The following is a 12,624-nucleotide window of genomic DNA, read 5'->3' as shown; positions in this document are numbered from 1 at the left end:
ATCTTTAAGATCTTTCCCAATCCAAAACATCCTGGGATTCTATGAGTGATTCCTCTAACTGGAACTGGCAGACAAGGCGATGCACAGCAGGATGCACGGCGAGGGAGGTCCTGGCAATGCCTGATGTGCCCAGAACCAGTTTACTCCTTACAGCTCTGCTCATCCTAAGCTGAGCCGCTGCCAAGGTACGGTAACACAAGCTTCCCTCGCATCACTTGCAACCCAACATACTTTTCTCTCAGGTTCTGCAACTCTTTCTTCATATCAGCATCTTCAAACTCTGAGTCATTGTCACTGCTCATGTAGGACGACTGCGAGTGGAAGGACGTGATGTTGATGGTAGGAATCTTCGCACCTTGCCCGTTGGGCGACTCTGGGCCGGGGGAGCCGCCCTTGCCAGACCTCTGCAGAAAAGCAGCAGCTTTTTTAATGAGGTCTGTGGCTGTGCTGCTGCTGGGAGGGGAGAGCTGCGCAGCGGCAGCAGCCGCGGGCGGCCGCGGGAAGGGCTCGTCGGCCGAGTCGCTGGAGGCCTGGTCGCACAGGACGTCCACGGAAGAGGCGGTCTGCACCCTGCGGACAGCAGCCTTCACCTCCGGGCTGGAGGGCAGCTCGTCCAGGTACACGTCCGGGGGCGCCGAGAACCTCAGGCAGTGCGGTGCCGCGAGGGTTAACTCGTCCTGCGTGCTGATGACTGAAAACCTGCCGATGGTTTTGGCCGGCGTGCCGCTCTCCTGAGCCTCAGCCTGTTTTCCATAGGAAGCAGAGCCGTCCCTGTGCAAGTTACTCATCACCCCATCTGCTGCGGCTCGCCGCGTCACGCTCTCCGCGGGCGCGGCCGTCCGCTCTGCCTCCTCGCTCCTCTGCAACGTCTCCATCTGTGGAGCTGTGCCTGATGACGGAGGTGCAACCTGGAGAAAATAAGAGAGCTTAACGAAAGGAACCGTAACAATCTGCAGAAAACCGCTCCTAGTTCTGGTTACCTGAAGGAGGCCTTTTGATGGAGCAGCAGGAGCTGAAGCGATGCTTGCGGCTGGGCCTGTTTTAAAGTTGAGAAAAAAAAAAATAAATATTTGTGTCTGGAATGCTTTAATATAATAAAAGGCAATGTTTTTATTGTGATGAACTGAAATGTACCACTGAGGAATAATTTTAAACCCCAATCTTTGTAATACAGGATTGAAACGCAGGAGGCAATAGTAATAGCAATATAAAATATCTGCAGGTAGGCAGATACAGTGATTTGGGGAATTCAAATAATAATAGGTGTGTGGAATTTCATTAGCCAGTTAAAAATTCTTAAGGAGAAAAACAGAAGAATGAAAATGCACGGTACATTGGGCCTGAACTATTCTGGAGTTCTTGGTGCCTCAGAGACACACAGGGCTGCTGAGCAATGGACGGGCCGCTGCTCCACTCCTGTCACAGACAGAGTGACACAGTGACACGGAGCAGGGATGGCTGGAGGAGCATTACCTGTTCTGCCTGCTGACCCACCTCTTGCCTCTGAGGGATGAGCACTCACACCAGTGACTTCTGGCTTGTCCATCTTCCAGGAAAAGGAAAAAAGAAACACAGTGTCAGTCTCACTCACAAAGCAGAATGTGCTCTCCTTCCCTGACTTCCCCTTGCTGCCCTGGCACTACCAGGGAATATTGGACTATTTCACAGAGCCTCTGGAGGTGGGTTTCCAGTCTTGCCCCCAACTCCCCCACTTTTTTTCTCCTTCCTTGGAAGACATAAAGCAGTGGCAGCATTGCAGTTGGAACTGCAGCCCAAGCTACTGAAACCCAGTATATTATATATACACACAAGCTTGGGGCTTTGTTCTGGTTTGCTTTTCCAGACAGACTGTATATTCCATCTGTGTGTCTGTCTTCAGAAGTTCAGAAATAACATGTCACGAGACAAGAGTAACCACTGCCCCAGGCTGCCTACTGCCTCTTTCCTTAGAGGCTTCCCAGGCAGTCTTGCTGTACCAAGTACAGGAGAAGACAAAAGAAACTATTACAGGAAACAGAAGAAGCTCCTGCCAATGGAATGTCTGCCTTTGACTACGGCACGTGGACAAGGCAAAGGCACTCGAGGGGTTTGCTTTATCCAGGCTGACTTGGAAGGCAGTAATCGCAACCACTGCCATTCATTTACACTTAAAATTGAAGCTTCATTAGAACTAGAATGAACTATACCACTAAGGTGTTTTACATTCTTAAACTACAGTGAAATTGACACATTTCTGCCTGCTTTGGACAGGACACAAGAGGAGATGAATTAAAGTATTGTACCACTTCTAAATCCAAAGGGAAAGTCTGGCTTTCACTAACAAGCATTTCTGAAAAATTAGTTGAGATGCACCAGACAAGAAACATTTAAGTGAGCTTTCACCCTGGAAAGCAGTCGGCAGGCAAAGGCAACACACCCTGGAGCAGAGATATGAAATGTTCAGGGAAGCACAGGATCTACACATGTCCTACCGCAGGAGAGTGGGTCCTGAGCTCTGCCCTGGGGCCAGCCCTACAGGCTGGCTTTGAGGGCATGGAGGGCAGAGCCGCTGGGGCACTGACCAGCGGCGGGCAGGGAAAGGCCTCCGGGGGCACCAGGGGCTCGGCAGCAGCTTTCACCTCCTGGCCGGGGTCCGGGATGCTGTAGCCTGGTTCTCTCCCGTCCGGCGCCGGGGCAGGAGCTTGCTCTTCTACAGTAAATTCGCTGTCGCCCTGCTCGGGGGGCACAGAGGTGTCCGGCGTCCCCGCTGACGCCGAAGAAGTCGGAACGTATTCCTGGTACAGCAAATTGCGCAGCTTCTCATCCAGGCTTTTAATCGTGTTGTCCACGAAGTCCACCCTGGGGGGTCCCTCGCCGTCGGACTCGGCGGCGCCGGGGGGGTTCTGCTGCTGGAGCGGGCCGACCCCGGCACCGGCTGTCCCCGTGGCCCCTTGCGCCATCGGCGGCTGCTGGGACGCGGCCGGCGGCACCTGCGTGGGGCTCTGGAGCTGGGACCCCGCCAGGCCCAGGGCGTCGGGGCCGGCGGCCGCGGGGAAGAGCTGTCCGCCATCGGGCGGGTGTGGGCCCTGCGGCACCGGCTGCCGCTCCAGCACCGCGGCCTGCTCTGGCACCGCGGCCTGCTCCGGCAGCACGGGCAGCAGCCCCGGAGCCGCAGGCACCCCCACGCTGCAGCAGGCCATCTCCACGTCAGGCAGGCACGCTGGCTCGTCCGCCTGCGGCTGCGGGGCCGCCACGGCGGGGGGCTCCTCCAGCCCCACGGCTCGGGGGTACTCCGGCTGAGCCCCGCCGGCCGCCGCGGGCTCCGCGATGCTCGCGGCAGGTGCCAGCGGGGCCGGGGCTGGGAACTCCGGCTGGCTTGCTACGCTGGCAGGAGCTGCTGCAGCAGGAACCGGTGCCAAGGACGGGGTGGCTCCAAGGGGGCCGTCGCTGACCCCTGTGTGCAGGGGAAGCTGCTGCCCAGCCCCGACCCTGGGCGCCTCTGTCACTGCAGAGCTCACCGGCTGCTCATCCGACTGCTCCGGGTCTAGAGAGAACACAAACAAAAGGTGAACCTTTAAAGGGAAGGAAATCACTGCCAAGCCCCCCCAGTCAGCTGCAGGGACAACCCACTAGCGATTCCCACAAGCAAACAGCTGTTACGCACGTCAAATGAGAATTTTCAGATTACGCAAAAAATATTTCACTGAAAAGACACTATAGTGATGAGAATTTCAGCTACCCCATAGAATAAGGTACAGCTAAAATAGTGACACTTTACTGAAACCCAAATAAAGATTCCCAGTTTGGTTCAACATCAGGAACACACTGTAAATGCCCAGCTTAACAAAATTCACTATTTTCTTCCTCTGACTAAATTAAGTGAAACCACCACAGTTGAGTAAGGTGAGGACAGAAGACAGACAACACAGCAGCCCTGGAGATGACATTTTCTATGAAGTCTGGAGATACCTGGCCCTTCTGTCTGCTGGGCGCTGGGAGGCACCGGGGGAGAAAACTCAGGGGCATCCGTAGTAGGGTTTTCCACCACTGGACATATAATGAACCATCTTTTTCCAGTATGCAATACTAGGGATGAAAAGAAAATAACAAGTAAACACATGAACTTCCATTGTCTCCAGATCATGGCTTTGGCTTAATTTCACAGGATGGTTTGGGTTGGAAGAGACCTTAACGGCCTTCTAGTTCCAGCTCCCTGCTCTTAGCAGAAATTGAAAGGCACTCATACCGTTTTGCTGATACACGGGTGTCTTCATCTGAGACTGACGCTTCTCCTGTTAAACAACAGAAGAAATAGCTGGATCAGTGCAAGAGGAGCATCATCCCACTTTTTTTTTAACACAAAATGTAAAAGCAATTTAAGCATCTGGCTGTTAAGAAAAAGGAATCAAACTAGCCATCTTTATTTAACATTTCTTACCTCGCTCATTTCCAGCCTATCAGCGTCTTGTTGGGGACTTGTTCCCTGGTCAGAACTTCGCTCTCCTTCTGTATCCTCACTGAGCATATCTTCTGCTTTATCAATGATATCCTTCATTTGCTCAATAAAAGTCTCTTTTTCACTTTGCAAGATGAATTCATTCTCCACCTAGAGGGCCACATCACAGTAAAGGGGAAACAGACATTTTTTAATCAATGCCTCATTCCGCAGCTGCCAGACAGCTCAGGCAACAGGCACACACAGGGAGCTGCCTGAAGCAACTGGGAGCACTGAGAGCCCGTGGGGGGTCACATCTCACCATGTACGTAGCGATTTCCTCCGGCGCGTCACCATCCAAGTCAAACTTGAACGTCACCATTTTGTGGTTATGGGTTTCAAGCTGGCACTCCACCATCTTATCCCCTGTGTTACACACCTGCGTGCAGAGATTAACAACCCTTATTCCTGGCAAAGCCAAAGGAACCCTGGAGTTACCCTGCCACAGGTTGTACTTGCATTTAATATGGTCAGTTTGGGTCTGTTGGACTTCTCCTGGCGCGAACGAGCACGTGTGGATTTCTTATGCTTCTTCGAAGACTTTCCTTCTTGCTTTCCACTTCCTGTTGCTCCTTCCAAGCTGTCACTCATCTCTTTACCAGAAGCAACATCTGGACTCATGTAGCTTCACAAAGGAAAGGAAGAACAACCCCAAAATAAAGCCAGTCACACACAGTGGAGTCATGCATCATGTGTAAGCTACATAACAGAAGCTGCAAAAAAGGCACATTTGCACTTTTTTTGGCCCAAACTGAGTCAACTGGAAGATATTCAGTGAGTGAAGGGCACTACTCCACACCAGGTGCATTCTCTAGCTACAACACCTACCAAGAAATGATCTATTATTGTTTCTGGCAGTAACACAGCAAAAGTCCCATCACTGAATATATCCCTACATCCCCTAACCCCTTCACTTCAAGTGTCAGCTCCTCCCTGAACTGCACAAGCTCCTGCTTTTCTAAGCTGAAGTTCTCAGCTCCTGCCTTTCCGTGCCCGCAGCAGTAGGACAAACATGTTAGGCTTGCTGCAAAGGGAGGAAAAGGGAAGTTCCAAACAGCTGCATATACACCAAGGCTAAGATGCTGCACCCAAACTAAGGAATTAAAAGAGCTGCAGGTGCGAGAATGGGCACACTGCACACAGAACGCTGTCAGCTTCTCCCTAGATGTCCTCCCAGTTCATCCCCTTTTGGTCAGGCCAGAAAAAATAGCCTCCAAAAAGCAAGCATATCTTACACCAAAGAGGTGATAACAATACCTTTCGCAACTCTGGGACAGAGCTTGGAGTTTGTCCTGTATTGCCTGCTCCTAAAACACAAGAAAAAGTCATTTAAGCAAACACATTATATTAGCAGATGAAAAATACCTTTAAGAAAGGGTTTGCTGTTGGCACCAGTAACTCTAAAACCATTCTGTTTAAGCAGCTCTTGGAACCTGGAAATAAATGTCCTATTTTACCCTTCCAACATGACTTCTGTCCAAGGCACGAACCACTTTTTCAGACAGAGCCACTAACCTGCCAGTTCCCTTCCTCTGCCCACAGCAGGTGAGATGGTGAGGGAATAAAACAGTTCTCACCATGGCAAAACCTGATTGAGGCACAATTCCACATCAGCACCCACTGTCTTATTTTTGACTGTATCTGCTAATTTGCTTCATTGCTTTATACAGTTTCCTGAAATATGCTCAGTATTTTCATTGTGTTTGGCTTTGTGGGAAAAGTTCTGAGGAACTTAAAAACAAAAGATGAAAATTCATCATTTAAGAACGCCACCCTCACATCAAGTCCTCTTGTCCTCTACACAAATTTCGCCTAAAAGCTTCCCTCTTCACTGGCTGCAGCTCTGGGACAGAGATCATAGCACGATTTTCACACCGAGTAGACCCATTCTCACAGAATTTGTGACAACGCTGCAGGCCCTGCTGTAACAAACTTACCATGTATGCACACAGACACACACCCGTGCATGTATATAACTGTGTATACACGCTCACACCAGATACACCCATAAATATATATAATTCTATATATATATTTATAGACACACGTCTATAAAACCCTTCTATAGACGCACAGCCAAAAGTGAGCCCCTCGACTCCATCGCTACACTGAGCACTCAAGCAGGGGTGGGCTGGGGTTAGGAGCTCAGTGGGGAACTGCTCAGCCCCACTGGTTCTGTGTCACTTAACCAGCCAGCCCCACTCCTTGGCTGTGACACCACACGTAAGCCATGCCAAGCTCAAATGCAGTTTCAATAAAACTGCAACATCAATGAACAGTGAGAACACAGACATAATGTATTGACATCCTGGTAATGCACTTAACCAAGTGCCTTACAAAACCTCTTTTGCCTGACTGGTTCAGGTTGGTTTGCATGCAAGTGCTGCCACGTGCCTGAACAAAACAGAAGAGAAAAATGTCATAGCAGAGTAGCAACAAAATGCAGTGTTTTTGATTATACAGACAGGTATGAAACTTCTCTTACACCCAAGGAAACTTTAGCAACGTATGTCAGAAAACCTGCATGGAGAGGATGTGGATTGGCACTGCTTCATTTCTTAAAGTGAATGAGAGAAGGGGGTTAACTTAGAGATTCACGTGAGAATGAAATTAGCAAACCGGTGGTTAAATGTTCTGAGGGATGTGGGATGTGAAGGATAGACGTGTGCCTCAGTGGCCATGAGTTTCTCAGGAGAACTTGTATCCCTTGTATCACAGTGCACAACAATGAGGTTTGTTCATATTTCCAGAATCTCAAACGGAATGGACCCTGCACTACTGGAGGCACCAGCACTGACCCTGCCAGGAGCTGTGTATTCAGAAAAAAGACAGCCGGAGAAGGAATACCTTGAGTGAAGGATATGCCTGACCCAGCCCAGCTTCTCTGGGGAGCCTGCAGGTGAAGCACTGCAGACAGGCTCTACCGTTCCTGCTACACCTAACCAACAGGATACAGACACTCACCAGGAAACGTCCTGCATCACAGCAGGAAGGCTGACGTGGAAAGAATTAAACTGCCACTGATGGACAGGAAAAAGGGGGAACTAGATTCCTTTTTCAGTGTTAGCACAGCCCTTCCCGAGCACCTTCTGGAGGCAGCATTGAGTTGTGCCTCCAATGGAATTTGAGGCTGCACTGGAGTCAAGGCACGTGACGAGCCATGGAAACATGGGCAAAACCAAGAGATTAATTTTGAAAAGGTGAAATACATATTTTGGGAGGAAAGGAACTCGGAACAGAGACTCAAGAGGAAGAACTCTGAACGCAGAATCACAGAGGGACATTTCCATTCAGGAGTGGAGAAAAAAATCAGACTTATTTTCTGAAATCAGGTAGAAATGGCAAAGCTTTTGTTTTGCTTTGTTAACAGGGAGCTGAAGAGAAGGAAACGTTCTCTGATGTTCTGTCAAGACTGAAGATTAAACAAAATTATGGGAGTGGAAAGAAAAGTCAAAATAGCAGACAAGAGGAGCTGACAGTTCTATAAGGAAAACAATAAAAAGCATCCTGCTTCTATGACCACAGAGAACTGGGAATGCCTATGAGTATCTGAAGAAACAAAAATCCCAGGGCTACAGCAGACATCAGGCAATACAGGGGATACAATGCTAAATGAAATGGGAATAGGGCTCAAGCTGAAGAGCATGAAGGGCTTTCACAGTACAAAGACTCAGACTGTGGAGCAGTTTCTTAAGGCAAATGATGTTTGGCTGAACAAGTGCTTGAGACATTTAAAACAAGACTGGACAAAATATGGGTGAAACTCTACGGAACATCTTCTAACTCACCCACAGTAAGAATTTCTTGATTACTATCCTCATGCTTGTGCTCAGCTACAGACAAGGAGGTGCTTAGTCTTGCTGCCTTATGAATTCGGTGAGACATTTCCTGAGCTACAACATGAGGTTTCATTTGGAATAGCCAATTATTTGCTGACCCAGAGCTGCTGGCATCGAGGAGCAGCGGCTCGACACACCGAGGGGATAACCTCCCTTGTGTAACAAGCCCACCGTTTCACACAGCAGCAACTAAGAAGATTCAGGCTGAGGCGGGTGAGTTACTAGAGGAAGGGCTCTACCTCTTGAGACGATTCTGCGCCTGCCGCGACAGCCGAGCAGGGAGCTGGGAGCTGCTGGCCCAGGGGCTGGGAAAGATCAGGCTGGAGCTGCAGCAGAGCAGAGGGCTGGAGAGGCAGGCCAGGCTCTATGGGGACGGGCGGGGCAGCCGTGGCAAGGCTGCCATGGACCTGGGGAACGCCTTCGGGAGCGACGCAGGGCGGCACCAGCTCCGGCTGCAGCGGCAACGGCGGTGACATGACCATGGAGGGCTGCACCGGCAGCACGGGCACCTGCGCTCCAGCTTCCAGAGCAAACTGGGAGTGTCCGGGCATGGGCTGCAACACAACGAGAGCTGTTAGCACACACCTCTGCGCCAAGGGCTCGGCGCTGCGGGACAAGGGAGCAAAGTCAACGGCGTTCGTGGAGAAAGGGCTCCAGCTTTGCGGGGCTCTGAATTGGGGTGCTCTCAGTAACAACTACAGAGATTAAACTTCCTCTGAAATATCCAAATAAAAGTTAAGGATTCTCTCTGTACAATTATGACAACGTGCACTGGTCAGCTACCCGTTTCTTAGTAGGGATGAAGCCAGATTTTGCTAAGAAATGAAAAAAATCACAGAATTCCTGAATGGTTTGTGATGGATGGAACCTCAAAGCTTGTCTCATTCCATCCCCTGCCATGGGCAGGGACACCTTCCACTATCCCAGGATGCTCCAAGCCCCATCCAACCCGGCCTTGGGCACTGCCAGGGAACCATGGGCAGCCACAGCTACTCCGGGCACCCTGTGCCAGGGCTTGCCCACCCTCCCAGAGAACAATTCCTTCCCAATATTCCACCTAACCCTGCCCCCTGGCAATAGGAAGCCATTCCCTGTGTCCTGTCCCTCCATCCCTTGTCCCCAGTCCCTCTCCAGCTCTCCTGGAGCCCCTTCAGGCCCTGCCAGGGGCTCTGAGCTCTCCCTGGAGCTCCTCCTGTCCAGGTGAGCACCCCCAGCTCTGCCAGCCTGGCTCCAGAGCAGAGGGGCTCCAGCCCTCAGAGCATCTCCGTGGCCTCCTCTGGACTCGCTTTAGGATCCTAGGCAATGAATTCACTCTCCTAAACACTTTGCTCTGCTTTCAACAACCCCACACTGTCCATGCAGAGAAAAACTCGCTCTACCATAACCTCACTTAGCACACTTCAAGAAATCTGCCGTACATGTAGAACCAGGACCTGGTACAAATGACACAATTAACTCCTGCACCAAATATACACCAGTGTCCAACTTCAGCTCAGTGCAGCCTACCCACTGCAGCCCCAACTTAACCCTTGATGTGCCAAGCCCCAAGGCCCCAGTCCTGCCAACACTTCCATGTGGACAGGGGGAGTTTCAATCATCTCAGTGGATTTCTCCAGTGCATTAAAATAACTCAAGTGCGTAAGCGTTTGGTGGGAACCAGACCCAGGCGCCAGGACACCAGCTACCTTAGAGACTGGGTTGTTATTCTGCAAAACAGTCCTTTTGGGTTGTACATTTAAAAACAGAACATTCTCCTTTTAGGTACATCATGTATTTTTCCAGGGGGACTGAGCTTGTGGGAAGAGGAAGAAGGAAGAAAGGAGCATATGGAAGAAAAAAAATACTTTTAGTACTAGGTAAAAGTGGGCCCAATTTTTACTTTTTTTTTTGAAGTATCATCACATAGAGACTTAAGGCTATTGGAAAACACATTAAAAAAAGTAAGACTCAGATGAGAACTAGGCCACATGATTTCATTGCTGCATGCTCTCTGCAGGTTCTGGCTATGAGCCGCAACTATTATTCCAGGTTTTAATGTGGATAAAAGCAAAGACAGGATGTGCCTCACAGCACCTCAGAGTTACATGGCTGCCCAAGGCAGGGCTGTTAGACTGACAAGTGTGGTGCAAGGCCAGAGAAGGGTGGCGCAATTTTAAATCTTATATAATTAGAATAATTCACAAAATATTTCAGTGTCAAATCACAGAATCCTGACTTGCAAGGGACACCCACAAGGATCATCAAGTCCAACTCTGAAGTGAGTGGCCCATACAGACATACCCAGGCAAAACAAAACTCAGAGGTGCTAAACATCAACTGTGAAGACAACATGGCATTATATGCAGAAATACCTCTCCATTATAAGTTTTCAAACTGGAACAATGGTTTTCTAAAATATTCCTCTGCACATTGTAACAGCTATTTTTTACCCTAAATTCTTCCATATGCAACTCTTCCATACATATTTGATAGCTAATGACCGTGTCAGGATGGTTTGGGAACATCATCTTTCCAGTTCTGGTATTTGCCGAGCTCACTGTGTCTGATGTGCTCCATTCCCTCTAAAGCCACAGGGAACACTGAGCAACATTCCCAGGCTCCATGCTGCTGACATTCTCAACTACAGTAATTCTGTACCAAATATATGGCTGAAGAGAGAAATTTAAAAGCTATGTACTGTTCTGAAGATGCCGTGACAGGTTGGGATGGGATGTTATGAATTTTAATTAGTGTGTTATGGTGAAGGGATGTGGCAGAATACAGATTTTCCAAATGCTTTATTAACAGTTCGAGTGCCCTCTCCTGCTTTGGTCGGACTGTGTTTTACATTGACATATCACAGATGCAGTGAGAGAAGTATTTACAGACTCTGTCAGTCCTGAGGCAATTTTCGTGTGAACACTGCTAATACTTGAGCTCATTTATGCTCCGTTTCTTCCAAGGGGGAAAGGGTCTGCAGCTAGAATCCACCCCTGGCCCTGCAGCTCTGACAGTGCTGGCCCCCGCAGATTTCCAGAGTGCATACCTGAGGGCCATTTCCCTTTGCTGTTTTAAAGATGCTCACCAAAACAACTCCACTGCTCCCGCCAGCTCCCCCGTATCTGCTGTGTGTGCCCAGCAGCCCCCGCACCCCACACGGACCAGCTACAGGCACTGGCAAGGCTTGGCACCCCTCCTGGCCCGGGACAACCACAGCTCACACATCCCCAGATCTGAGACGAAGGAGGAAGTGGAAATTCAGACAGCGCTCTGCTCATTCACTGCCCAAAGCCAGTCGGATTACACCCTATACCCATATGGCCCCTGTCCCTGCCCGAGGGCATCACCCGCCACCCGACAGCTCCCACCTTCAGCCACCACCTCCAGAACTGAGGGCAAGGAGTCAACAAAACACGTCAAGCCCGAGGATTACCGCAGAGGAAGAGAGCCGCGGGCAGGGCAGCGCCACGGCCGCGCGGATTTACCTGGTGAGGCGGCTCGGGAGCGTGCATCGCGCCGGGCTGCAGGGCTGCGGGCGGCGGTGGCGGCGCGGGCTGGGCGCCCTGCGCGGGGCGCGGCGAGGGCGCGTCGCCGGGCAGCAGCGGCTGGAAGGCGGGCTGGAACACGGGCTGCGCCGGCAGCGGCGGCACCCCCGGCGGCGCCACCGCCAGCAGCGGGATGGTGGCCGCCGGCATGTTGGGCACGATGGGCTGGCAGGGCAGGACCAGGGAAGCCACGGTGGTGTGGGGAAGGTTGACGGCCTGCATGGGCAGGGCGGGGGAGTTGGGCGCCACGGGCAGCGCGGGGTTCATGGGCAGGCTGGGCAGGATCACGGCCGGAGCGAAGTACTGGGACGGGGCAGGAATGGGGGGCACGTTTGCAGCAGGGATGTCGGACAGGTTTGGAGGAAGGCCGTCGAGCCCTGACAGGGGAGTAATTGCAGGAATGACGGGAAACTGAGGAATCTGAAAAAAATATAATATTGCATGAACTGCCGGTGCTTTCGCTGATGGTATAAAGCGGTTTCGTCTGCCACACAAGTCCCTAAAAACCACCTGTGCCATGAGGATCATTATGTCTGTTTGTTAATCACTTCCATTCGTTCCCTGAGGTTCGCAAACAGTAATAAAAACTGATTTATGCTTAAATCATTAGCAAAAGCAAAAAAAAAAAAAAAACATTTGAGAGGGACGCTTTCATACCTTAGAAGCTTGAAACTACTTCTAACACCAGCTTGAAGCCTTCAAGCGACATTCTAATTAAATGCTGCTTTCATTTTAACAGAAATTAAAAAGAATTGGGCCAGACCTAATGCAAAACTCTTTTGCGCAA

General features: G+C 50.6%; 1 protein-coding gene across 1 annotated transcript in view; it reads right to left on the bottom strand.

Annotated features, from left to right (window-relative positions):
• The window catches only part of WNK2 (WNK lysine deficient protein kinase 2), an 85,147-nt gene that overhangs the window by 18,775 nt on the left and 53,748 nt on the right, over window positions 1–12,624 (bottom strand). Inside the window, exons 11-22 of the mRNA XM_058422272.1 lie at window positions 11,757–12,257; window positions 8,553–8,867; window positions 5,732–5,781; window positions 4,934–5,099; window positions 4,737–4,853; window positions 4,418–4,585; window positions 4,226–4,271; window positions 3,949–4,065; window positions 2,562–3,523; window positions 1,495–1,546; window positions 981–1,036; window positions 232–908 (exon numbers count right to left, since the gene is read on the bottom strand). Coding sequence (XP_058278255.1) covers window positions 232–908; window positions 981–1,036; window positions 1,495–1,546; window positions 2,562–3,523; window positions 3,949–4,065; window positions 4,226–4,271; window positions 4,418–4,585; window positions 4,737–4,853; window positions 4,934–5,099; window positions 5,732–5,781; window positions 8,553–8,867; window positions 11,757–12,257 — 3,227 coding nt within the window. The remainder of the gene's footprint in view (window positions 1–231; window positions 909–980; window positions 1,037–1,494; window positions 1,547–2,561; window positions 3,524–3,948; window positions 4,066–4,225; window positions 4,272–4,417; window positions 4,586–4,736; window positions 4,854–4,933; window positions 5,100–5,731; window positions 5,782–8,552; window positions 8,868–11,756; window positions 12,258–12,624) is intronic.

The sequence above is a fragment of the Hirundo rustica genome, chromosome 12, assembly GCF_015227805.2.
Source record: "Hirundo rustica isolate bHirRus1 chromosome 12, bHirRus1.pri.v3, whole genome shotgun sequence".
Lineage (NCBI taxonomy): Eukaryota > Metazoa > Chordata > Aves > Passeriformes > Hirundinidae > Hirundo > Hirundo rustica.
The sequence above is the reverse complement of the archived record's forward strand: the minus strand, read 5'-3'. Positions and strand labels throughout refer to the sequence as shown.